General features: G+C 34.2%; 1 protein-coding gene across 1 annotated transcript in view; it reads right to left on the reverse strand.

Moving 5' to 3' along the window:
* The window catches only part of RYR3 (ryanodine receptor 3), a 223046-nt gene that overhangs the window by 40451 nt on the left and 154832 nt on the right, over positions 1-27763 (reverse strand). The window contains exons 61-75 of the mRNA XM_067295678.1: positions 26280-26329; positions 25519-25579; positions 24238-24476; positions 23147-23228; positions 18557-18687; positions 16413-16733; positions 13973-14213; positions 12739-12826; positions 12529-12621; positions 9678-9698; positions 7701-7715; positions 4457-4627; positions 4028-4087; positions 2713-2844; positions 1786-1898 (exon numbers count right to left, since the gene is read on the reverse strand). Of these exons, the coding sequence (XP_067151779.1) occupies positions 1786-1898; positions 2713-2844; positions 4028-4087; positions 4457-4627; positions 7701-7715; positions 9678-9698; positions 12529-12621; positions 12739-12826; positions 13973-14213; positions 16413-16733; positions 18557-18687; positions 23147-23228; positions 24238-24476; positions 25519-25579; positions 26280-26329 (1818 nt within the window). The remainder of the gene's footprint in view (positions 1-1785; positions 1899-2712; positions 2845-4027; positions 4088-4456; positions 4628-7700; positions 7716-9677; positions 9699-12528; positions 12622-12738; positions 12827-13972; positions 14214-16412; positions 16734-18556; positions 18688-23146; positions 23229-24237; positions 24477-25518; positions 25580-26279; positions 26330-27763) is intronic.

A 27763-nucleotide genomic window follows, 5' to 3' on the forward strand; every position in this document is an offset into this window, starting at 1 on the left:
TTTATGTAGCTCTTAAAATTAATCATATTCCACTTGAAATAAAATCCCTAGGGTTCAGAGATGCCTTCATAACACAATCAATTTAAATGATGGATAGATAGTTATGTACGCAGTTAGGTGCATAATAGTGTGATAGCCTTATTTTCCTGCCAGAATCTTAGTATTTATCTAGAAAAATCTGTGTCCATAACTAACGGAGTTTAAAACTTTGCTCTGTACCTAGCAATTGAGAAATATACCTAGAAGCCCAAAGTGTTTTTCACTCTTGCCTGTTTTGAACTGCAGATACCAAAATATGTTGGCTAAAACAGTTTCATCCAACCTCATTTTTAGAGTCTGCAAGAAGAAATAACTGGACAGATTTGTCTCACATTCAGATTTCTTAAAATTAGGAGTAAACTCCATCATAAAATCTACCACAAAGTCTGAAGAGAAGCGGTTTCAGTGTTTTTAACACAGAAAGATATACGAACATTACAGATAAAGTGAATGTTCTTAACATTCATATTATCTGTAGTTTTCATAAAAAATATTTATAAATCCAGAACACGGTTATCAAAAAACGCTCAGCTTTACTGAAATGGGTGTTCATTCTACCACTTCCTCTCATTTCCCCAAATACAGCTCTTGAAGATAAAATAGTTGATAGCCTCAAAATTAGTCAGTTTGCTTTTTATTTAAACCTTTTCATTTCTCTCTGGCTCCGCAAAGATTGGCTGATGGTAGGGAGACGGGGGGTAGGAAACAATTTAGAGAAGTTATTATAGTCTAGAACTACTAGCTTTTGTAAAGGAAAAATGTGTGCCTTTTACTGTGCATCTGGCATTTATTTGTCCTGTTACAGCAAACCTAGCTTTCTTCTCAGTATGTTAGTGGCAGAGCTACAGACCTTAAGCCGATGTTGAGCATGGAGATAAGTGTTAATAAAGGCATTTTTAAATGCAAGGAAATGTTTCTGTTAAATACTTTGTGAGCAATCTTTAAACAAAAATATAAATCATGAAAGGTGAAAAAGTGCAAAAGAAGGTAAGAAGCAAACATCATTGAACGCATGCTTATGCTCTATCTGAATTAAAAAAACAGTTTTGGTGAGAATGAACAGGGTAAAGGAAATTATTCCCATGTAACATGGTCTTAATATTCTGTTTAAAGCAGTGGATAGATCAAGGCAAGGGATGCACTTTATCTCAGACTTTGTGATATCTACATTCAACTGGAGAAAGAAGCAGAGCAACACACAAGTCCAAAATCTCATACTGCACTGCTCTGCCCTAATAGCTGCTTTAAATGCACATGACATCCTGACATAAGAGCTACAGATTGGCTCATACAACCTAAAGAGCATGAAGTCTTCATGCAATAGGAAAGAGACCTGAAAAAGCCACAAAAAAAAGGAAGTTAAAAAAAGGAAAGATTATGAACACAGGAGAATAAAGAACAAAGAGAGCAATCAATTAGAGGCAAAAAAAAGAACAGAAGCAACAACAACATTTTAACACAGTTTTTGGAGATAATTATACATAATATACAAGACAACAGCTGGCAAAAATGAAGCATTTGGTTTTTGTAGCAGTGTAATTCCTATGGTCTTTCTCCCCTCTGGTTATGTGTCATGAAAAAAAAATATTTTGTTACTGTGAGGACCTGGCTGATAACTAACTATCCTGTCTGAAACTCATTACATAAGCCCAACAATCAGCATATTTCTAGGGCTACCCTTAGGCAGTATTTGCACTAAGAAATATGAACAAAACTTATAAAAACATAAACCTTTAAGCCATCTACCTTGGCAGGTTGTATAATGGTGCCATTCTGAAACATGCAACTACAGCCCTTTTGCGTTGTTTTGACAGGAGTTTGTGCCAAACAGCTTTCTTTGATCTGAGCGGCTGTTCAACCTATGGGAAAATACTTTTAGTACATACAGTGGAAACTCTTCAACTCTTATCCAAAATTTTCTTTTTAACTACTGCTTAATGTAGTTAACGAATTATAAAATGTTACAAAAGCTCCCTGTCTTTTGAAAGAAAAAAAATGTTTTTAAAATAAAGTAATCTGAAAAAATACTGAGGGCCCTCTATAGTGCTTCTTGGTTTATACTGAAAGGCTTTAGATGTCAGAAAAACTCCTATGTGGAACTCACAGGAAAAAATCCAAAATGGTTATTTTATGTCTAACTCTGCAGATTCAATCAATCATTCATGTGAACAGACTTCTTGCTATATCATTTCTGAATGAAAAGGATGAATTTTAAGGGTGCAAATGCCTTTGTGTTGAAATTGCATAATTTGAATGAAGAGGCAACAGGATTCAAAAGTTTCTACAGCATCCTCATGTGCAGGAATGGAAGACGCTGAAATGCGTATATTAAAGAAAATGCACATGCAAACAACTTTTCTTAAAATTACAGAGTTTTCAGCTACTGAATATTGACCTTTTGTACATAAAAGTTCATGAAACTGTTTACACAGTTGTGTAGGGGTAAATACTTCCTGAGTTTTCTCTGAAGCAAGATTGAGGCACTTCAGCAGATTACATTGAATACTTTGTATATATACACATTTCTCTGTGTGCGTACATGTGTGCATGTGCAAAAATTACTTTTATCTGGAAACTTAAATAATTACATTCAGCGAAGTGGAAATAATCTCTATAAGGAAAGAACCTCATTCTAATTTAAAATAAGCACAGTATAGGTATGTTGCTTTTTACCTGCTCCAGATGATACAGAGCAGCTGATATCCTCTGCACACGTTCCACAGTTTTCTCAGGGTCAGTAGGTTCATCACTCTTCAAAATGTCTTTGTACAGATTTAACTGCCATTTCACAGCTGGATCATCAGACTGAAAATCAACATATTTCATACTGAAGCTGCTGAATGAAGATACTGAATATGACTACCTTCATTAATATTCTAATGGAATAATAAGGAAAGTTATAGATATCCTACATCATCTGTACCCTTTTCATCAAAATTCCCATTTGCTCAAAAAATGGCACTAGGTTCTATATACTCTTGGGTAGCTGAACTCAACTCTTAAGCAAGCTTCTGCTTTTACTTCATGAAACCAAATAAAGCACCCTGGGAATTCTGCATCACATTTAGCTGCATTAAAAATAAGGAAGCACATCTAGCATTAAGATCGACAATACTACACTGTTGAATAGATATCTAGTTTGACCTATCAGTGCCTCTTTGTATAACTCTTACACTTTTACAATTTAACCCCTTGCTGGACTTTTGTACCAACAGAGGAAAGCTGTATTATGGAAGCTACCAAAGACAGCTGGAATTTCAGTAGCTGAAGAGTCTCAGTCAGAGTTTTTGGCTTTTTTGCAACAAAAGTGCAGGAAAACACATCAGAATTTTTTAGTGTGCCCAGTTTAAATTTAGGTAAGCACAAATGTCCAACAATTAAGACAGCCATTTCCCATCTAAGATAACTGAATTATTTCCATTAAGTTCAAAGATTTGGGCCAGAGAGCTAAATTATTTAATATTTACAGAATGATGATGACTCCATTTTGTTATCACCTTTGACACTATATTTTTCAGGGTCTAAACAGCGGAAACATAGATATACCGTAAAACTCTTAAGTGTTAAGACAGTACAAGGCTTTCTTGATTTTATTTCATTGTATTCACTTTAAAATGCATATATTTATAGAAACACTATTTAGTGGTTAAAGCAAGTTAAGTTCAAAATGGGAAGCTGAAACATTATGTTTTCAATTTTATTTTTGTCTTAGATCCAAATGATTTTAAGCAATTACAGCTTTAAATCTACCAAATATAATTCTTTAAACTTGTCCAGTTCTACAGAACTTCTTGAAACCTAAAAATACCAGCCAAAGCTAGAAAGAAGCTAGTTGTTATGGCAAAAAAACCAGAAATGCTAAAATATCATTTTTTCTGATAGCTTTTCATTTTCTTTTATCACATACCATGAAGACGATAAACAAGTGCAACATCCATGTTTAAAAAGGCTACACCAGTATATTTAAATCAGATTTTTTTTACATTACCTTTTCCTGTAAATGTAAGTTGTTACGTAAATGTTCTTTGACTTCGTCATCAGTGTCCCTCTGTAGGAAGGCAGAAGTATTTTTCAGTTCTGATTACGATTCATTTTGTAAGAACATGCACAAGAACGTGCAAAAGAACAGTTATTCTTTTAACATTGAAAGTTAATTTCTTTTGTTTTCAAAGTATGTAAGTTATCAGAGGGATGGGGAAGACAAAAGGCTTTCTTTAATTGTGGGCACAAAACAAGAATCACACTTTGAAGGGAATAAATGCTAACTAATGACCTTTCAGTATTTTGCTTTTATATATTTATAATTTAAATTATAATGTATTAGAATCAATATATTTGTTCAGCTGTTTATACACACCATCTTGTCTTGTAAAAACACAGTTTGCAGCTGTACTTATATTGCAAAGTATACACTTACATAGCTGTATCTAGTCTTAGCCAAAGAGATGAGCTCTTGATCTCCAGGAGTACACATATTCAAGCCAATAGGAAGCATCTTTTTAAGTGCAGCTACAATCAAGGAAGTTTGTATTGAGTACAAATCCCCTCTACGTTTTGATTTCTTTCTTTCTTGATCTTGTCCTCCAGACTATAATTAAAAAATAGAAAGGTAAATTGTAACTATTCTCTGATCACACACTTTTCCAACACATGCTTCTCGTAATGGTCCAAAAAAAACTATATTCCTGATGTAATACAATAAATTAAAAATGTTAAATTAAAGGCAGGAAGTACAGTCTTGAGTAAGAAATGTAAAGGAATATTTTTAATATGCACCAATGCAGAAGCTGCAGTAACAGTAATATTTTAATAGCAGTTAATAGTTTTGTGTGCATTCATACATATGAATCTACATATATTTTCTGGATCTTATTTACCTCTCAAATCAGAAATAACCATAGAATTAAAAACTGAGTCAGTCTTAGGGGACACTATTAGTTTGTAATTTTACAGAGACAGATTCAGGTTGTGTACATTTTTGTTAGAAACTTGCATAAAGATGTGGTTATCTACGGTTTAAATGAAGACACGGTTATCTAGGGATGAATGAATATAATCTGATTTGTTTCAATTGAAAAAGATCAGTATCTAAAAGGCTTGGATTCAATGCAATAAAATGCCAGTGAATTAGTGTCTCTGGAAAACCACTGTCCTTTGGCCTTGGCTAATGTAACTAACCCTCGGATGAAAAATGAAGCCTACTGCAGCTTTGGAGATCATAAGTAATAGAAGGAGAAAAACAAAAGAGACAGAGAAGTAAACAGCACAACAGAATAACATTTGCCCTATCTACTTACAACAGACAACATACAACAACACTTCACACACAGCTTTTCATTTATGAGACTGCAAACCAAACCCCTTAAAACAGACCCATATATTTAATAAACATATGCTAAACAACAACAACATAAAAATAGCCCAGTTCTGAACTCTGTACCTAGATTAAACTCCTACTAAACTCAAGGGGAGTTTTGTCTAAGACAAGATTTCAGGACTAGGCCTGCAGTATTATAAAACACTACAAAAGAGCAAATGCTTGCATTTAACCCTCCACATCCTTTTCCCTCTGTTGATTAAATTCTACTGACTACTGTTTATATAGTATCGTGCAGAGTTCCACATAAGGATACAGCAGAATCCATTGCAATTCATTATTTACCAATTATTACCACACCATTCTCATAATAATCACTGAAGGAAGAAAAAAGGTAGCCATACATATTCTACTCAGTGGTAAATTTTGGCAAATGGTGTCTTCTAGATGGTGAATCACTGTGTATACAGCTGGTGTTAACGGCATTTACCAGGTCAGAGGGAACACACGGTGGATGTGGCTTCCTTTCTTAAGGAACTAACAATTGCAAGAGAGTACTTTGCCTCAAAGCTTTGCTTTTGGAAGTGCCTTAGAAAAAGTTTTCTACAACAGCAATGATGTAATGGCTATAATAATGACATTATTTTTACTCTTCATTGATAGCAGACAAACAAATGCCACAATGTATCACTGTGATCCAGTGGCGTCACCATGCATCTTGAATAAGGCATAAGGAATACCAAAATTAAAAAAAAGAAAGAAAAAGAAAAAAAGAGAGAAAGACTGTTTTACTTTTCTGCATCTTTATGCTTGGGAAGGTCATTTTACATATCCAATTTTTGTAATTTTCGTTTGAGATTAACAACTAGGTATAAACAACATATACAAACTTAAACCAAAAATGTTTTTAAAGCATGAAAAGAAGATCCATTCTGCCTTTGTCATCAAATTCTGCTGTCCATTAAATTACAATTCCTGCTGATAAACGTGTAAGTAGAGTCACAGAGAGAAATCTATACCGAAATGACAATAAAATTATGTCTCTTTCAGTTCTGATATGCACCTATATGAGTAAACACAATACCTTCATTTGATATGTAGAGTGTTAAATCAGATATGTTTTGCCTAAATAATTTACTGTGCTAAAAGAACTTCTAAAACAATTAGAATGATATACTCTGGTTATCTAACAGCACATAGTAATCTTAACTTGCCTGAGGATTTAAACACAGAAGTGGAAATTTCTTCAACAAACATATATAGAATGAGAATTACAGATTCTCCTGCAGATTCAGAATCATTCAGTATATAATCAAAAAGGAGGAGGAATTTATTTATATTAAAACATTGGCTAGAGTTAGTCAAGACCCTGGGACTAATATTTTTAGTATTTCTAATCCTCCTTGAGCAATCAGTTCTCCGAAGTTATCACGACAGTGTTCAATAAACCCTATTCCTTATACCTGGGGAAGTCTGACAATAGCAAAGCCTGAAACCAGACCTGCTAGTTTAACACATCTGTTAATTTTTTAACTTATGCCTCTAGTCTGATTGCTTAAAAACTCTTCACATCATAGTATGTGGTTCTCAGGACAGGCTAAGAAGGGAAAGATGAATAGATTTTATGCTCTATTTTGCTGTTCGTTCTGCTTCACCAATGAAAAACACACCACAGGTCAAAAAGCAATGATATATATTAAATTCATATTAAAAAAGATAATATGAATGATGCAAAGATGGACTACGGTTCACTGGAGAAAAAACAATCTTTGCATACATTACATAAAAGAAACAAGGATTATTCAAAATCATCCTCACACCTTGTCTGCTCAGGAAAGATTTTTTTTTTTAATTTTGGAAACATGGTAGGATTTGAACCCTAGATCTAAGTTGAACCTATTAGATCTAATGTAATATTTTATTCATTTACAGACAGGGTCAAGGCTATAGCATATTTCTCCAATATATTATTCTTGAACAATATAATTCAAATTTATATTTCTGATGACTCTACTTAGGCAGTTTTCTTACAACATCTGCTTCAATATATTAACCCCAAAAAAACCCAGAAGGCAGAAAGACAGCAGAGGGGGGAAAGCGTATCTAAAAAAATTATTAAAAGTAACTTAACTACATTTTTACATCAAAGCAGCATGTGGGTGTGTTAAAGGGAATTTCAGCTGCTCTGATTAAATATTGCCACTTTAACCATGAGAAAATTCATGGTAGGTGGAGCCGGGGCCTTCACTTTGTGACGCCACTGCTATGATCAATGGAAAGAATGCTTGGAGCCTGATCATCTCTAAAACTAAAACAAAGACACGTCATGCACTTCGACCTGTACCTTTACTTGCATGGCCTGTATGAAAGAAAAATAAAGGGAAAAACATAAGTAAAAGAGATGTAACGAAGATAATTTTACAAGTTAGTAATAAACTTATTCAGCTCTACCAGGATAGTAAAAATATTGCAAGTTTGCAGCTAAAACAATAGTCTGTGAATGTATAATCAAATGATACCTTAGCAAAGTCATTATTTTTATTCAACTTAATCCATATTAAACAATTGATCTTTTACAATTATCTGTTGCTATTCAGCATGACAAAATAGACAGTATCATTTGTTACTTCAGCAGATAAAGTAGTACATCTAGTAAGTCAATAGTGAGTGAGTATCAGTATACTAAATTTTGCATCTTTTCCCAGTACTGTTAAGAGGAGGAGGAAGTCTGGACTCTGATTAATCCAATAATAAAAAATATTCAAATTATCACCAGTATAATCCTTTCCACCTTTTTTCCTCAAAAATATGTATGAGAAAAATTATGTTTAGAAATAGAAATGAAAATCAAGACACCACTGGGAAGATGCAGCATGTCATTTATAGATGTATTTTTCCCACTGTATAGGATAATATTAGTGTTTTGTAGACAGCCTGAGAGAAAACCAGAGTTAGGCTCATGTCTCTCAGCAGTACCCATTTTGAGAACACAGCTGTAACACTCACAAATACTCAGGGTTTTTTTTCCTCTTTATTATGTAATACCATAAATATATAAATACACCTAAATAAATATGCGTTTGCAGTTTAAATCCAGATCACTGTGCCATGTAAAATTACAAAGATAACATCAAAACTATGTAGTTATGGTAAAATAATAAAAAAAATTCCACCAGTAATTAAAGGAACCCTTGACTGGGCACAGGGTAAAATGTTATAGAAAACTGTCGGTTAAAAAAAAGGGGAAAAAAAAACAGGAGGAACAGCTCAGCACGGTTTTATTTTTCTTCTCTTGATTACTCTCATTATAACCTTGTTTTCTTGTCACACTTGAAGCATCTAATATGTCTCCTTTTTGGCCTCAAAGTGTTGAAGCCAAGCTATAATTAATATCTCTCTTTATATCCTGCTATATTTATATCACATAGTAAAGAAAAACAGCTACAAGTCAATGAAGAATGAAAGACTAATCATCAAATTACGCATTAAGCATCTTAGACTCTTGAATATGTAAACAAATAGCAAATTTTAATTGAAAATTTCAATTGGGTGAAATACGTAGATGCTGTGCAGAAATGGCAAACATTAAAGGTAAGCAAACAAATGAGGTTAATTCCATTTTATTTATTAGGGATGACCATAAAAGTAAACCATTCATGTTTTACCATAACATAATTAAAGGAAATGTATTCTATGCAATTGAAATAGTATCAAGGAAGAGAGTTAAAATTCTTGAAGAAAATACTAACACATGAAATCTTTGAATAAACACAAATTTTCAAATAATATGTATTACATATTATAAATGGGCACAAACCAGAACGTTCGTCCATTACTCCATGAAGTTAGGGCTGTGGTGTTTGTAATACAAACTTGGATTATATGACTGCCTGAGACTTCTATAATAGGCCTATCCAAATGTGGTTTTGAAATAGATACAAAAATTTAGTAATGAGGGCCAATCAAATATAACTTCAGGAGGATATGCAAGTATTTAGCAACTGAGGTCACATATCCAAGAACACATTCATTTAGATTCCAAAGTTTACTCAGTATTGCTTGAGAAATTGCCCACATATGTATTACACATTTATAATGTACATGTGAAGGTATATATTTTAGACTTTCATACAAATTAGCTGTAAAACACATTTACATCTTAAAAATGCTATATCAACCAACCCTTGAAGAGTTCGAAAAATAACAGATTAGTGAAGTTGAATGAGCTTAAATTCTCCATTTCAACACTTTGTCACAAATCTGTTGTTTCATTGCAATCTAAGTTACCAGTCTCTCTCAGACTGAAAGTTCTCTAACTTACCATTCCCCTCCGAGCAATCTGCTGCCATTTTTTCAGAAAAGAAAAATTAAAAAACTTGGCTCAGCTTTTAATACATTTATTTGAATAAAGATTAACAAAATTAATATTGTGTAATCAAAATATAATGGGTATCGTATTGATCTTTTGACTGTAACAGTGAATCATTTGTTACCATTGCTATTAGCTACTAAAAAATAACATAATCCTAATCCTTCATTGTCTGCATAATTTTTGTATATAAGGCATATAAAGATATAGAACCTTCCAAGCCTGATATCTTATATCATGCCTTACACATTAGTACTATCACTGTATCTTGTGTCCGGGGGGTAGGGAGAGGGAAAGGCTCAGCTGTGAGGCAGACAGTTGCTTAAAGCAGCTTGAGACCCGTATGGGACTTTACTCTTTTAAAAGAGACCCCAAGCTGTTCTGTCTTGGACTGACTATTAATAGCCAACGTTCATATATACATTTATTTATATGTTCTCATGTGTGATAAATACTGGATGTAATTACTACCATTAAACGTAATGTGACGAAAGATGAACTGATAATGAAGAAGGAAGTGTTAAGTGCTACTTCCTCAGCTGAACGTTAATACTAAACAAGGCACCATAAAAATAATGTTTTCTAACGTAATTTAGTCTACTGATTACTCCCTGAAACTATAAATAACAAACCTTACAATAAATCCTGAAATTCAGTTACTTAAAGAATTTCTTGTTTATTCTAAATTATGCAATCTTAAAAAAATTTATTCAGATCTACGCTTTAATGAATGCACTGGTTTAACAGCACTTACATTATATCTAAAGAAATGTTATCAGTTTCCCAGTTAGAAACCACATATAGAAAACCAACACAACACTTCGAAAATACGCCTCATGCTATTTAAGTCACCATGAACCAAATGCTTATCTAAACCAATCAGCTGTTCTGCAGTCACTCCTGCAGATATGGTACCAGATTAACAAAACATTCATTCATGACCAGTATAATCCATTAGTTATGTTCCTATGCTAGCAATAACCATGCACAATATCCAAAAGCACCATGATTTTATATATTGCTTTACTTACAAAAACCTTATATGCATATAAAAAGACTTATAATCTCCCTGTATGGTATACCTATACATAGAAAAGCATATTTACATATGCATCTACATCCATGTTATGTACAAATTTATATTGTTTAAATATACACAAGAGGTAATTGAAAATGTAATCTCAAAAGCAAACCCTTTCAAATTTGTTTTATATAGTTTCTTGATGTTGAATTCCTGTGATTTTATTCAAATCAGAGCAATATTAGGGATACATATTCTTTATTTTGTGAGGAGCTATTTTGTCATTCCTGCCATGCCAGACTGGCTAAAACACACCACCAATAGTTTACATCATTTTATCAGTACTTCAGTAAGATGCAGTTTAGATTAAAAAATGTATCACCTGACTTATCATTACCTTAAATATATATCATGACCTTAAAATCATGACCTTAAAAACAAACAAACAAACAAAAAAACCCGAGACTTAATTCTTTGCTCTTCAAACCAATTCTAATGTACAAGTGTCAAAGCATATGTATGATATACATGTGTGGTGATTGCCATAGGATAAACTGCAGAGCCATGTGATAAAGTATGTTAGTGCGCATTTCATCCTCACTTCACCTGGACTGTGCTCACTACTCATCTCGATATTGAAAATTACACAAACACTTCAGATCTATCACACAATTTCAAGCATCTGCCTTTTCAAAACAAGCAAAATGTGTAAAAAAATTTATTTTCTCCAAATATGGAATTCTCCATAGAGTCTGAATCCTCATTCAGCACCGGTCACGAACTAGTGAGAAGCAGATAATGTTGTATTTTTACTCGTAAACCTACCAACACATGGCTTTTCCTCAAGCAAGTTTCAAAACTTTAAACTCAAAAATTATAATAGAAAAGAAGCAAACATGTTTTTTCAGAGAGTTAAGAAATGTAATGGCGTACTTCTTCTGACTCAGTGTGGTCTAAAGTTGGACTCACGGTAGCTAAGTTACAGACAGAATCAAAATACAGGGAAACACAAAACAACAAAACCCACCACCCCTCTGAAATGCTTTCAAAGTAGGATTTCTCACAGCATAAATATGAATAAAACAACAGGTCCTTGCTATGGTCATCAAGACTAATCTGGAATTACGTCAACTGACTTGTAGATTTTGTTATGAGTAAGGCAATCTTCCTCAGTTAATGTCAATAAGACATTTTTACTATGACAACATCCATTTTCTCCATTATACAGGTAAAAATGTGTTCTGCAACCATCATGTCGGAACCTTGTGATAACGAAAACGAGTAAAAAAAGGAAGGAGTGTGGTCATTAAAAAGCAACAAGACAAACAGTGAACATCCTGTACACTGTATGTATGTCTAAAGAGGTATAAGCAGAGGCAGCACGCCTCTATCAAAGTCAACAGAAAAATACTGACTAGCGCCCACAAGATCAGACAATGCTTCATTTATTTTTCACAGAAAAATCTACCTGATATTTTTTTTTGAAAGACCACATGCTGCTTTTACAGCACACACTCTTTTATATGTGTAACCTTTTCAAAGCAACATCTGTATTTTATCTTGTTTCTTTGACTATTTGACAGATATTTAGTAACTAAATCTAAGGTAAATAACTTATTTTTTTTCAGAGTAGTTTTCATGTTTATCATCAAGAAGCAATACTGCTTTTAATTTCTTCTATCAGCAAATCAGCAGCAATCTGGGTAGACTTTCAGAGTTCTCATACAATCTATTAAACACATGCTGAAGATTTAAGTGATCTGAAAACTTTTATTAACTTACTTTAGACATCTTGCTCTTGGTGTCTCCTGTTAAAAATGCCAAATTGTTGATTTCATTCTGAATCACAAAATTTTGTTCTTCTCTTTTGAAATTCTAAAAAAAAAGAAGAAAAAAAAAGAAAAATCACCAGAAGTTTAAATCATCTGTATGTACCACATTTATATTTACAAATAGAATAAAATGGAGGAAAAAATACACATCTCATCTTACATGTGATTTACACCACAGGATGAAAACTTCAGCTACCATTCGAAAGAGTTCATCAGAATCAGCATCTGGTTTCTTTAGCCAATTGGCTCTGATTAAAAAAACAAGAGAAATTTAAAGTAAGACTACTGAATATAGATATTATTACTCCATTTAACAGATTGGGTTATATTTTTGGAACTTAATTAGAATCACTTCAATTTTCCATGAGCATGGTTACAAAGACTGTTTTTCATGGCACCTCAACCAGTCTCCATCCAAATTCCTAATTCTTGCCTACTTATTTTTGACCATCCCCCTTCCACACAGTGCCAGCACATATTTTTGTGCCTATTCTGTGGACCAGACTAGCAAACAGACCAGCTGGAAAATAAATACTCTTTTGCCTAGTATTTTTCTCTCTCCTTTTTTTTTTTTTATTTTAAAGTAACAAGATGGAAACTCTCTGGTGATCCAACAGAGACAACTATAATGGGAAGAGGAGAAAGAGAACAGAGATGTGAATAAGTGGGTAGAGCTGTAGGGAGTTTCTAGCCGGATTTCTCTATATCGGCGCTAATTTCATGTTTTTAAAACTGCAAGTGTTCCCTTGCAAACATGGTCTGACATAATAATGTCCTGAGTTAACTTAGAGAGAGCAACTGATTCTCAGTGTCAGTTCACAGCATAAATGATCATGCATGCAAGGAAAATGCTTCTAGCTAGCCAGATATGTATTAGCATCTAAAAACTGTAAGAAGTGGACACTGACTGTGTACAAAAGAACAATGTTCTTAAGGATAGGATTAAACTCTTTTGAAGAATATGTAGGAGGCATGTTCTGGGACAAAGGAAAGGAAAAGAGTAGGCACAGAATATTCCTTCAGTAAATTGCTGAGGAGAAAACCTCCTGATCATTCTAAAGGCAATACAATGTGTCCAGGTATTTTTTATTTCCCTTCTTAAAAAAGTACAAAAGATAATCATCTTTGTGGTATCACCTACAAATACAGCGATTCAACTGAGGCAAGATACGCGTTCTCCATTGTAATACTGCAGATATAACATAAGCAGGTCAAACAAAAAGATGTGAGAAAAACAGGTGTAAATACATGGTACATCAACCTGTGAGTTAAGGATTTTATAATACTCAGGATCCTATTCTCAATACAGCATTAAATTCATTATATTCTTTCTGAACATGGACTCCAAGTAAGTTAACTATTAAATCTGGAGTTAATTATTAGTTTTTACTCACCTGTTGTTGTCTACATAACGAATCAACATTGGATAGAAGGCGTAGAGGTCTCGACAAAGAACAGCAAACTCATCAAGAATGAGTAGCTCAGCTTCTTGGGTATCATTTTTATTGTCTGCTCTCAGCTGCTCCTCTTCCATCACGATCTTTATAGCTTTCTTCTTCAATTTCTCCAATGTTGGAATAAAGTGAGTTTTCAGCAGATCTGGCCTGGCTTTGCTGATGATGGGTTGAGCATAAACTATACACAAAATATATATATAATCCTACAATTAATGCACAATTGATGTTTGAAATTATGTTAATATGAACTCTAAAGTTCCAACACACTTAGAGTATGTAGTGCTCCACACAGTACTGGAGTACCATAAAACCATTAATTAAACTATTAATATAGCTTTGTAATATCTGTGTGCACTGTGAGATTAAATCTAGCAACTGAGAATTCAGACTATATGTATTTCAATCTTACATAGGTCAATTAAACTATTATAATTTTGGCAAGTCACATCTCTAATTTGGTTAGAATCTCAACAGAATAGGAACAGTGACACAAAGACCTCAGAAAATGGTGTGATTTTTTATTGCATATAATTTAAAAAGTAATCTGAAAAAAGTGTTCTGACAGAATTCTTTTATCTCTTTTGACCTGGGCAAAGTGAAATACAGAGGTAAATGACTCAGTCAAGATCACAGAGCTAGTTTATAGATGCACTAGTAATATAATGCAGACCACCTGAGTTGTAAAAGTACCTGTAACAATCATATCAGTACACTATCTCCTTACATGAATATGCAGCCACAACAAAAATGCAAGCACTGATCTCCCCAATTAAGTAGCAAACTTCTTACTAAACTTCACTGAAATCCCTATTATAAGCTAGAGCTCTTCCAAGTATTTACAGAAAAACTGAAAACCCAGTACTGATAGGGGTTAAAATTTAGCAGCAAATATGATTACCTTTACATAGATTTTTTTAATTACCTCATAGCATATTACATTCCTACAGTATTTAAGATGATTGATAAAATTTATATATAGTAAATTTCTTTAGGTAGTTACTAAATGTCATAAAATGAATGTATTTTGAGACATCTTTCTGCTCATTTAATAGCTGGCACAGTTACTCGGACAGGCAAAGCAACTCCTTCTAAACTTTGGTTACTACTAGGATTATTTCACCATATATGCTTTCTCTCTCTTTTTTCCTGATACTTCATAAACAAAATATACAGGAAGACTGAGATCTCTACTGCAATCCTTAATTCCTAGGTGTCTTGAAACTTAATGGAATTCACAACTCCAAATTAGGTACTAAGGCTCTTATACAGTGCACAAGGAAGGTTAGATCGTCAAAAAACAGTATGTTGTATAGAAAGCTCTCTGAATCAGCTACAGACAAACACCAAGAAAAGATGAAAATTTAAGGAAAAGAAGCAAAATCTAAATGAAATTAGGCTTTAATCAATGTCTAGAGTTCATAGTCATAAACCATCTCTCATATTTATGTATCTACTTCTTTACAAAAAGCGCTATTGATTCCTTGTACTCCATGATCTTGTAACTAGAAAATTACCCAGTAATTCACAGTGGAACTCTTTATTACTGAAGCTGTTCCAATCCACATTAAAACAAGATATCCATTTTTGAGGAGAGCAATAGTAAAAGGGAAAAACAGCCTTGTTGCTAGGATTCTGGAAAAGGGGAGCTGATGATCAGGTTCTCATCCCTGCTCCTGTGGAATACTTATTGATTTATGTAAAGTGAAACTGCTTAATGAAAAGGTTTGGGGACAGCTCCATACTTGAATAATCAAAGTATCAATGAAAAAATATTCTGAGGAAGAATTATCTGAGTTCAAAACTAGGCAGGCAGAGGAAAAGATGGAGATCAGGATTTAAATCTGATTTTCAGGATGAATGGTCATCACCAGGCTCCATCTCCTGCCTTTGTTTTACGTGGGAAAGGGCATGCTCAGAGCACACCAACTGGACCAGTTATCCAAAGATGAGTGCCATATAGCTCAGAAATATGAATACTTTGGAGTTCTGTGTGTACGGCCCAGCAAAAATATATGAGTGCCTAGCATCTTGCTGTCAGCAGCCTACACAACAGAGTATCAATACTGTTAGGTCAACAATTCTTATTTATGGAAATAGGGCATCTTCAAGGTCAGGTAGAAGTTTTGAGAATCAATGTTTTGGATGTTATCTCTTCATATCTGTTTGCAGTGGTGCTCAAGATACATGCATAAAAATAAATAATACAATTTTTTAAATTAAAATTGCTTTCTCGTGTTGTTACTTACCTACTTTTAACCTGAGTTCTTCCTGCCGTTTTTTATTAAAATTTATTATTATTAAATCACTGGGTAATACGATAAATTGTAGCAAAGTAATTACACACTATTAGATACAATTACTGTTTGAAAGTATTTACCTGCAATTCTCTTCATCCAAGATGCTTCATCTATTCCCAGATTGTTGTTGATGATTTTCAAAATGTTTCCCAGAATGATGCTCAGATGCTCAGATGTTATCATAGTACAGCAGGGCCCAGAACTTTCGGGCATACTTTCAGACCCTCTTTCCCACCAGTATGACAAATAGTTGCATAGCATGGGTAAGATAACCTCAATTACATGAGGCATTTCAGTATACCTGGCACCAGACTCTGCTAAATCATTAATTTCCTTTATTAGTCCATCCAACTGAGGGATCTCTGGACACATCTCTTCTACTGTATCAGGCATACCTAAAACTGCATGTTAGGGTAGAAAAGGAAAAGATTAATTAACAAAATGAAGAGAGCATCTACATTCATCTATTTTCAAACTCTAAACAGAAACAACATTGTCACTCAGGTTTCTTCTGCCACCATCTTGGGCAGACATGACTATAGTAAGACTTTGGGACACGCACAAGTCTCTCATCTCATAAATTATACCTTGCTGATGATGTGCATATAACACTGACTAAGACAATAGCAGCCACAAAGCTTAAATGGCAAAATTCTTTCCATATGGTCACTTGCAGCTGTCACATGACCAGACTAGCTATGTAAAAATGCAAGATTGAGAACTTATAACAATATTAAATAAACTCTGGCCATTGCTTTTGTTATCATTCACAACTTTCATGTCCACCTGCAAAAGTTTAAATCTATCACAGGGATCAGGAAACAAACAGGTTTTGCAAACAGGCTGCAAACAGCTCAAAATTATGGGTAAGATAAAACTCAAGTGTACCCAGCTCAGATTCATGCTGACCTCTTCTAGACCATTCTCCATGAAAAGTCTTAACTACAGTTGGTTACATTTCAGTAATGGTGACTTAACTATTGAAACTTAAAGTATAAGGAGTGAATAAATTCATTGGGAAACCAGGTAGATAAGCTGTTTTTCCTAGCCACAGGATTTTCTGTCCATTTACTGAAACTTCTGCCTAATTAGACCATTCAAGAACAGCCTCTTTCGTAATTTTTCTAGCTTCATTCTTCTGAACTCTCAATTACATTCAAATGTAAGGTGGGGCACAGAATATTTCTTGCACTTGTGTACTTCCATCCCTCCTTCATAAGATTTTCCCTCAAAGAAGAAGAGCTTAGTTTGAGATTTTTGGTCTAGTGTGTTAAGAGCTGAAGAAGCTGAAATCACCCACATCAGAGAAAAGTTGATCCCCCTCTGCTCCCCCTCCCCCGGCAAAAAAAGAGCCAGGAAATAATTCCAATTATCAAAGGTTTTTATTAAAAACCAAAGAGTACCTATTCAGCAATTAATAACTCATCATAATCTAACTCTAGTCATTTCAGCAAAATTATTATTCCACCATTGCTGCTTGTGTAAGCTTAAACTGTCAGGGAGGAAGGTCTAGCACAGACTTTTCCCTAACGGCTTTTATATGAAAGAACACCATTTGACGCAGTATGGAATTTATCTATCCATCCTTTTTCTTTTCTTTTTTCAAAAGGAACATTTATGAAATTTCAAGATCTTATTTTGGCAGGTAATGACTCTTACATGGGTCAATGCCAATGAGAGTCAGTCAAGAGTAAGCGGAGAGAACAGCAAGTGAAGAAGTTTGTAGTGTTAGTAGAAAGACTCCTCCTTCTTTGATTAAGGTTTCATGTAATCAGATTTCAGTGGAAGTTCCCTATACACAACTGCACTGGAGTACTGGATAAGACAATAAGATAGTGTATGTATTTTTCCTAATCACATAAATAAGGAAGAAAATGCACCTTTTTCATGTTGCCAGTAAGATCAGATAATTGTAGAATTTTCTAAAACATTTTATAATGTGGATGTGATCTTAGACTAAGCTTCAAATGTTACTGTGTGCAACTTCGGAAAAGAATTCAAACATGTTTAGAAAAATACCCGCACATGCTGGGAGAAAGGGAACAATATTAACACAGTCTGAATAAAGGAGAGCTAGGCTAAAATGGCAAGTAATGAAAGACTAGCAGTGGGAGTTATTTACTGAGCCATATAATCATTTTTTCTTTATTAAAATTTCTTTCTGTTATTCGGAGAGGAGCAAACACCTTTTTTTGGTTGTTGTTGCCTGAGTAACAGTACTTACTGGCTCTTTCTCTTGCACTTTTTGTGTTGAAGACAGACAGAGGATTGTAATGGTTGAGAGAAGGTTCAAGGAATGCTACTGGAATGGCTGCTGCAAGAGATGCTAAGCACTCACCAAGTGCTGGGCGCTGCCTGTATATGACAGATAATAAATGTTATCTGAGAGGAAAAGTCGTTCACTAGGCTTTCAAAATCTAGCATGCACTATAAAGCAGCATTGACACTTATTCCTGATTCAGTTTATCGTTTTTAATACATCAGGAACTATTTGACTATTTTGAAAAACTGTTTCTTGCATAAACAAAACTATTGGAAATTAGAGTGGAATAGGAACCTGGTAAAAATCAGACAAACCCCCTTGTCCCCATGTGTTTTATATTAAAGGTAAACTGTTCCTCAAATGTTGTCCAGAAGACAGGATATCTGCTGGCTGTAGCATTCTGGATTAATGAAGAAAAATCAGCAATTAAAATTGAAAGTAGCATCAGAAAAGACAGGCTTTGGAAAGATACCAGTACCAGTACTTCATTTTTCATATTCCTGACCCCTAAATACTGAAATAATTTGGCTCTGCATACGGGTAAGACCTAAAAAATTATTTAGAGAAGACCTGTATTCCATTTTAAAATAAGCATTATATATGAAATGTTTGAATGTACAGAACGGCACTGCAAACTGAGAGGCTGCAGAATGCACATGCTTGGAAATTTTCAAAATGACTGGATAACAGTCCTGTTAAGATTCTTTCAAGTCATTCCTTCCATCTCATTTTTAATTGCCTAAATAAATTTTGATTTCACAACCACGTAAGAATGTAAAGAGATATGCAAATCTCTCTCTCTCTCTCTCTTTTTTTTTTTTTTGCAGGAGGGACAGATTATGCAAAGAAATTGGCAAAAACAATGGCCTTACCAGACTGAAAAACATTATGAAAGTATTTATGTTCATTTTAGTATATTACAGAACATGATTTATATAAAATTACTCTGTTTCAAGGGTGAGCATTCATTCATTCTCTCTAGAGAATTATTTCCACAACTGTAGTTCATGGGCGTATGTGAGATCAAGTGGAATTTCAAAAAAAAAGTTTTTCTAAAACAAAGAAAAGATTATTCTATGCAAACATGGCTTATCAAGTGAATTTTATGTTTAGGACACTTTTTTTTTAATTAATGGATTATAATATCAAGTTTTTCTTTTGCAGGTTTTTCATAAAATAATATATACAGAGAAAGAAGAACAAAAAGTTGGAAAGAAAAACAGCCATGAGCATTAGGTCGCTCTACAGTGCATTTATTAAAAAAATAAACAAGTTTGTTGTTTGCTGCTGTTTTACTGCCAACGAAGAAATGAAAAAGGCAGAAGTCAAAGCCAACAAAAATAAAAAGAAACTATGCACTATGTATCTAGATGATTTTTCTTACATTCTGCCCATTCATATAAGATACGCTTTGCAATAAAAGACATGATGCAATAATACCACAGATAGCAAACAGAATATTTCATTAAAAAACAAGGTTTTGATGTTACAATTGCAATCATATTTTTGTGCACAAAAATGTTCTCTTCTAATTTAAAATTTAATGAAAAACATCATACTATAAATTCAGGAGATTTCATAAAACCCCCTAAAAAGGAAACTTTATTACATTTTCGCCTGCCATTGGAGGCAAAAGAGAAAAAACTTCGTACACATAAAAAAACCCCAAGTAATTTGAAAAGACTAACATCAAACCCACAAAGGCTATTTAATCACACGAATGAGAATATCAAAATGCATACCCATCTTTCTATAGAGGAGGAGGATATCAGGAAGTCAAAAGAAGAACAGATAAATGGTTAAACAACAAGGATAAGAAAATTACTCTGGGTAAACAGATATGGTCTGTCATGGGGAAGCCCTGGATGAGAGAAATCAATGGAAAGCAGCCTATAATTTTGAAAGACAGAAATTAACAGATATGAAGAAAATTTCAGAGCAGATAGTCACTGATATAGAAAGCAAATATAGTAGCATACTATGAACCCATAAATATGCCAGGGAAGCGAGTGATTGAGTAGACTACCATGGAGTAAAAGACACTTAAAGAAAAACTAAATTAATCCTTTAGACAAAATATGTTAGGAAGACAACTGGAAATATTAGCTTGAAGGCATGAGGATGAACTGTCAGAGGCTGATGTGCCAGTCTTGGAGGGAGTGGAAAAAGCTTGAAACCACCAAATCAATCAAGATGTTGAAAAACCAAAGCAAGATAAAAGACCACTAATTGATGGTAATTAGGAAGAAGCATTCCCTATTATATCATTGTTACAACAGACCTTTTTGAATTGTCTGCAAAGCCTACCTTATGAGCAGTCTCAAATAGGTCAAATTGAAGCCTTTAACTGAACTATCTGGATAACCAGTATGACTGAACACAGCAATTCATTTTTTTATTTATATTTAGCTACATACTTAACCATAAATGTGCTGTCATTTCATAACTTATGCAGGAGTTAAGTTTGTATTTCTTATTATTGATACAGATATTTGATCATTTTTGCTAAAAATCCTTTGGAAATGTGTTTCTCTGAACTGTTAGTTCCAGGAGAAAACCAAGATGCCTTACAGGGACACCCAACTTTTGAGTACTGGGAGAACAGAATTTTCAACCCCAAATTTAGGACCCAAGCAGTTTCCCATGCAGTGAATGGGAGGATTTAGGTACTTGGCTATGGGATTCCTAATAGTCAGAATGCCGACAGCAATAGCACTACACCTGCCTGTAGAGAACTAGGACTTGCAGCACTCAGACTACTACATTTTCTAAATCCAGTCCCCAACATTTATCAGCCATACATTCAGAGAAGAAAGGTCCAACATCAAAAATCAGAAACATCTCAAACAACCTGAACAAGCTAAACGCTTTTAGTATAAAGGATAAAATCCTTGAAAATGAAAGTCTGTCACAACAGGGCAGCAGCAGCAATCCAAATTACTGTCAGTCCTGATCGCCAGGAGCAGAGAGTCTTGTAGAATCACCTGAGCTCTTTCTTTCTTTTTTACCTATGAAAAGTGAACGATGATTCATCCTACAATGCAGGGTAAAACTTCTCAATGTCTCCGCCAAGTTCACTAGGAAAAAAACTACATTTTGATCCTAAATCTGAAGAATGGTAACCAATCACAGCAGCACAACCATGCACTTTCACATTTTCCTGAAATATTGAGCAGTATGTTTGAAATCCTGCTTCCCACCTAGACACTGATACCTGCCTGCAGCCTCAATTTAAGAGCCTGAGTGAAACTAGTGACACACAAACTAAGCGAAATCCACAGTTGGAAACCTCTCACACAGCCTTAAGAGACTAATTCATTTCCATTTCTGACCCAATCACTCTTTCCTTCCAAGAAAGGAAAGTAGAAAGAGGTGATGCTACTAACACCCATGTTTAATATAACTGTCCAGAGCTTATTGACTTGCCAATGAAGTTGGAGGCCTGGGCTGTAAGATAGTCTCATCCAGAGGCAACTTCAAACATAATCTCCTTCTATTTCCTGTGAGAACACCCTGACTGCTAAGGCACTTTCTATTTCTCCTATCAGATTTGTGTCAGTGTATTTAAGATTTACAAGTCTAGAAGAACAAAGAAAGGGTGTAATTTTGTAACCTTTGATGGATGACTGAATGTGCACATATGTGAGGATGAGCTTATGCACACAGCTATATGCCTGAAGACTGGGAGGAAAGAAGAATTGTACATCAGACTGCTCTTGCATTTTGCATTAAAGAATTACTGAATAAACTCTGGGAAGAAGGAAGTGGAGCCCAGCATTCCTCCTCCTAGGCAAACGCTCTCCTAATTGGACTACAGAATCATATTTCTTCCAGTTTAGACTCTCAGATCTTGCGAATCTTAAACTTTTAATTATAAGAAAGATCATGTAAAGTGTCTAAAATAAGGCCTTCAGAAGAATAAGGAAGGGTTATGATTGCCTCTGCTCCTATCTTGTGACAGACAAACAATCAGCACTCCCTTTTATGAAGCAGCAGATGTGGATTTGAGCCTCTTCCAATGGAAAAGGGCCTAAATCCATGTTTTAGAGAGCATTGTAGCTACTAGATTCTTAAAAGAATTGTAGGCACCACTCTTTAAAATGCAAGTAACTGTGATTTCCTGTATAAAGGCTGACAAAATCCCTACCTATACTTAGGTCCCTTTGGGTTTTATGCTCAGGTTAACTATTCCACAGGTGTGAGACAGACACTTAAGTACTTGGCCTACTTACCACAACAATGTGTCTGGTAACATGCAGTAGCCAAATTCTGGGAACATTAATGGTGACCCATGGAAAAATTTAGCTGTCACAGTGGGAAAAACTAAGCTCCCTGCAGACATTTGGCCATTAAAGCAGGGTGGGTTGTTTGCTTTTGTTTTTTTTGTGTGGAACTGGACTCCAAGATTTAGGCAACTACATTCCACCTAAAGTGCGCTTTAAATATGCTCATGCTGTTTCAGATTCACCTTTCATTCAAACTGCTCTATTAGATAAACAATGCATTCCTAAACTAGAGAAAATTTTGTATGGTGAGTTTTTTATCCAATACCTTTCAACATAGATGTTCTTCCCAGTCCCAAGGGAATAGAGGCTACATAGAATTCTGTAACATGAAACTTGTACATCACCCACTAGAGGAAAAAAGTAGAAGATTATTAGTATCTATTCATCTAAAGGCCACTTCCTAAGTCTAAAACAAAGTATATGTTATGCAATGCGATAAATGGTGTCTAAAATTTTTAGCATATATTTTGCAAAACACTTTTACACTGTGCCAGTGCTGCACACCTGCATTATTTATTTTCAATTTCTCCAGTAGCCAGTGTCTATATTCATCCCATAACCTAACAGATCATCAGACATTCCAACAGGCCAGCAGATAATTGTTAATAAAATATTTCAAAGAATCACATTTGCAGAATATAATTTTAAGTTAAACCACAGCAGTCTCCTTGTGTAACCTCAAGGAACCTGACCTAAAGGCTCCTAACCTTATAGAAAATCCTTTCATAGCTATCAGTCTTTTAATTATCTTCTACTTTTGAACTGCGATTCCCCAAATATGAGATTTCAGTTCAGCATACTCCTGAACCTCAAGGAGACATTTCAGTAATTGGAACTACTTACTTCTTTTGTCATTAGTATGTGCAAATCTTAAATTAAAAGATGTTAAAAAGCAAAGAAACTTTAAATTAAAAGAAACTAAAATGACTTTCCAAAGTAAGGAAAACCACAAGGAAGTAATAATGGGAGTTTTCTCATTTTAATCTAATGAGGTAAAAACATGTAACAAAAAGAAGCTAAATTTTATTTTCTACAGGAATCTTTAGTCTCATTATCAACACAGTAGGTAGGGGAACATTTAAGGGGAATTTCTAATTTCTCTCTCACAATGTTTGGAAGAAATATTGCACATAATCAACTTGAAATTTACTGAGTATTACGTTTAAACATGAAATAAAGTACTCAATTCCATTAACATCAAAATATTAAAAACAAAATGCTGCTAATTTCAATTTTAATTCTGGAAATATTTGTGTGTTGAAAGCAGAATTTCATCTTTTACATTCATACGTTCATTATTAAAAGTGTTTGCATTACTATAACATAATAAACACAAAAAGAAAATACAAGACTTACAAAGTAAATCAACTCCAAACTGATACTGTGAAATATGTTCAAAAATTGATGTCAAGATAGGTAACAACGCTACTGTAGTGTAATTAATATTCTGTGAAACACCCTTGATCTGTGTTCGTGAATGGGTAAATTTTCCAAGTTTAAGATTTTCTGATGTTTTTTCCAGATCTTCAGCTGCATTTTCAAAAAAGGCACGCAATCCAGCTTTAACTAGCTCAGATCCTGATTTCATAACAGTTCTGAAAAATAATAAAGAGCAAAATTAATTTTGCATTATCTTCACTATATGTACAGATATATACAAATACATGTTGGTTACACTCAACCAGTCTTTGAAGATACACATGTGTATCAATGAACTTTATGAACTGAAAAGCACAGCTGCATCTACATAGCAGTAGAGGCAACAAATAACTCAGAATATTTCACAAAATAATAACAACAAAGAACTCCCTCAGTCTTGTGCTCCTGTTTTTTGTGATCTGCCTCCAAATATGAGAGTGTCCTTTCAACAAACATCACCATTCCTTTCATAGGTGGTGAGAAGATTCCTCTGTACAACAAGCTCAAGAAAGGTAAGTCTTAACCTTTGCATTTTTATGGACTAGGTATCCAAGTCAGTCTGCATTCTTAGCTGTCTTCAAAGCACCCTACATCTAGAAAAGGTAACCACAATGTCAGCATCACAGTTCCATTTCTTAATCTTTTTCCATATTTCTCCAACTCCTTACCGAAGTTTTTCTGCACTGTTATTCACGAGTTCATTGTCAGGCCACTATATGACATAACCAGGCCAGAAAACTGCTCCAATAGGAAAACTATCCTGGCCCTCAATCCTGTGTTTCAATGTACTTAAGTATTTTAATGGTAATCAGTAAAAGCCAGCAAAATGTAACTATGCCCATATATTAATACCTTCTGTGCACTTCTAATCCCAAATTTTCAACCATGCACTAAACTCTCCCAATATCTACAGGTACCGATACTTGAAGTTCCAAATTTTGTGTCATTTATATTTCCCAATAAAATCTTCACATGCCAATAGAAAGGGTGGCAGAAGCTTTCAACGTTTTCATGTTTTAGTGATGGTGAACAGAAAACTGTGAATGAAACCCTACATCTGCTAATATTGAGGTCAATATCTGAAGTATCTATGCTGCTAATATCATTAATTACAAGTAAGGAATAAAAAATAAAGACAATCCAATTGCTCCTCAGCAGCACTGTGAAACCAGTATAGTTTGTACCTGGTACTGACATGCTGAAATTTTGTAAACCTACCGTGTGTCAAGAGACTGAGCTAAGATGTGCAAGCAGCTCACCATTGTAGCAGAATCACTACCTGTTTTAAAAATAAAAATATATGTTTTGAGAGCAATATAGCAAATGTAGGACAGTCTATTGCAGGTGCAGAGGTTAAACAGGACATAAGTCTTCCATCTCCAGTCACTGGAGGGAGAGAGAGGTCTACTCCTAGATCTAACTTTCTGTTTTGTAAGTCCATTTCTACACAAGAGAAAATAACAACTGGTGTCTACTACTTATGGCTCATTTTCATCTCTTGACACTGCAACATTCTGAACTTGGTTTTAAATTTTGTATCTTGTAGTATCTACCTTTCTTTCATAACTTTCTTACCAGTACCTATGAAAAAGGTATGTTTTTTTTCCCCCTCTACACTCTCCTAAACTATTGAGAAATTAATACACCAGATTCAACATTTGGATGACACAAATTGAAAGAATTCATGTAAGAGGATTTTTGAAAAACTAAAAGTAACTGCAAAAGCATGAGGTTTTAATGAAGTCTGAAAATTCTAGAAGCTGCTATTTATTCATGTTCCAACACTTTACATACTCTATTACCTGCTGCCTTCAGAGGCCTGTTTGGTGCTCTCACCAATTACACCAGAAATAGTAATCTTCATTTTATCATTGTTTTATAGAATTTTGACCATAGTTTGTGACAAGTTTCAGTTACTACAGAAATGTTACATATTCTTCATAGTTTTAACTTCGTCAAGATCTTTCTTAACAACTTACCGAAAAGTGAAATCCTATGTCTAACAAGAGCAGCTAGCTTGCAGAACAAGCTGAAGTAGAAAAGGAAGAAAACAGCAAGACAAGACAAGAATTAAAGATTGGCTTAGAATATGAGGTAAAGAAGAATAAGAATATGAAAGAGAAAACACTACATAATTCCTAGAAGGTGTATTTTGAATCATAAATAATGATAACAGTCAGTCAAATAACTGCATTAAGCAGCATAACCTTTGAAGCTTCCACATTCGCTCATTTCCTAAGCTTCTCTAATTCAGAAATGACTTGAAACGTGAAATCTTCTTTTGATTACAGCAGTTTCCATTACATATTATATGGTCGAGTCATTCTTTATGGCTAGAATTTTTTTTGAATAAGAAGTTTTTTGCAAGAAGAAAAACTGAGCAACATTTTAGTGTTTTACTTGTCACTCCACAGTAAACTAATTTCATCAAGCTTCATACAATTTAAAACAGAGAAGATATCCTTTGCAAGCATTTTACCACCTGTGTTTAGCCACTGCTGATGGGTAAAATTAATCCTGAAATAATTACAGAACAGAAGAACTGCTGGCAAATATGTCAGGAGCTTGTATGTCTAACTTTTAACTGTGAAGATAGTAGGATACATAAGTGAAAGGAAACATCACCAACTTTCTAAAGATAAAGATAATTTCTAAAAACAAAGACATACTTATCTGTGATAACTGGAATTAGGATAATATATTATAGTATTTTATATTATATAATAATTCTATAAATATATAAAATATATAAAACATAATATAACATAACATAATATAATATAATTGAAATTGATACAGTTTCTTACCAACAAAAGATTAAAGCACCCTGCCATTTTTAGCATTTTTATCTTCAGTCAGGAAATACTATACTTTCTATGGGGGAAAAATATTGGTATTTACTTTTCTCAGCTAAGAATGGACAAAGACTTATGAGACATTTCTGGGTTTATAACAGCAGGCACAGAGGCTAGGCGTCTAACTTTTTTCATGTGCCTCTCTAAAGCTATTTTGTAAAGACCTAATAAGAATCTGTGTAGCTTTACAAATATGACTTTAGGCAAGTTATATGAGCACTCAGAGAGAAAGCATGAAATTCAAATGAAATGAAATTTCCACCCTCCTGAAGCTGAGCTGTGTTCCACTGCTACTGGAGGACCTAGAACCTTCTTGTATACTTATATATATTATATCTAAAGGCCAGTAAAGTGGTATCTTACGAAATTAACAGTCACTGTTACGGATAATTACTATTATAAGGACTAAAACCCACCTAGAAGACGGTGAACAAAGGGAAAATGATAATTTAGAGAAAAGCAAAAGTAATTTGGAAGATAAACTGGAGGATGGAACCTAGCAAGTTCAGTGCTAGGTCTGGTCTTACTGATCAACAAGCAAATAATCTCATGCTGCTGGAATTTACATCCACTCCTCAGGGGAAAAAGTAGCCCATTCTGGTAACATA

The sequence above is a fragment of the Apteryx mantelli genome, chromosome 4 (genome assembly GCF_036417845.1).
Source record: "Apteryx mantelli isolate bAptMan1 chromosome 4, bAptMan1.hap1, whole genome shotgun sequence".
Classification (NCBI taxonomy): Eukaryota; Metazoa; Chordata; class Aves; order Apterygiformes; family Apterygidae; genus Apteryx; species Apteryx mantelli.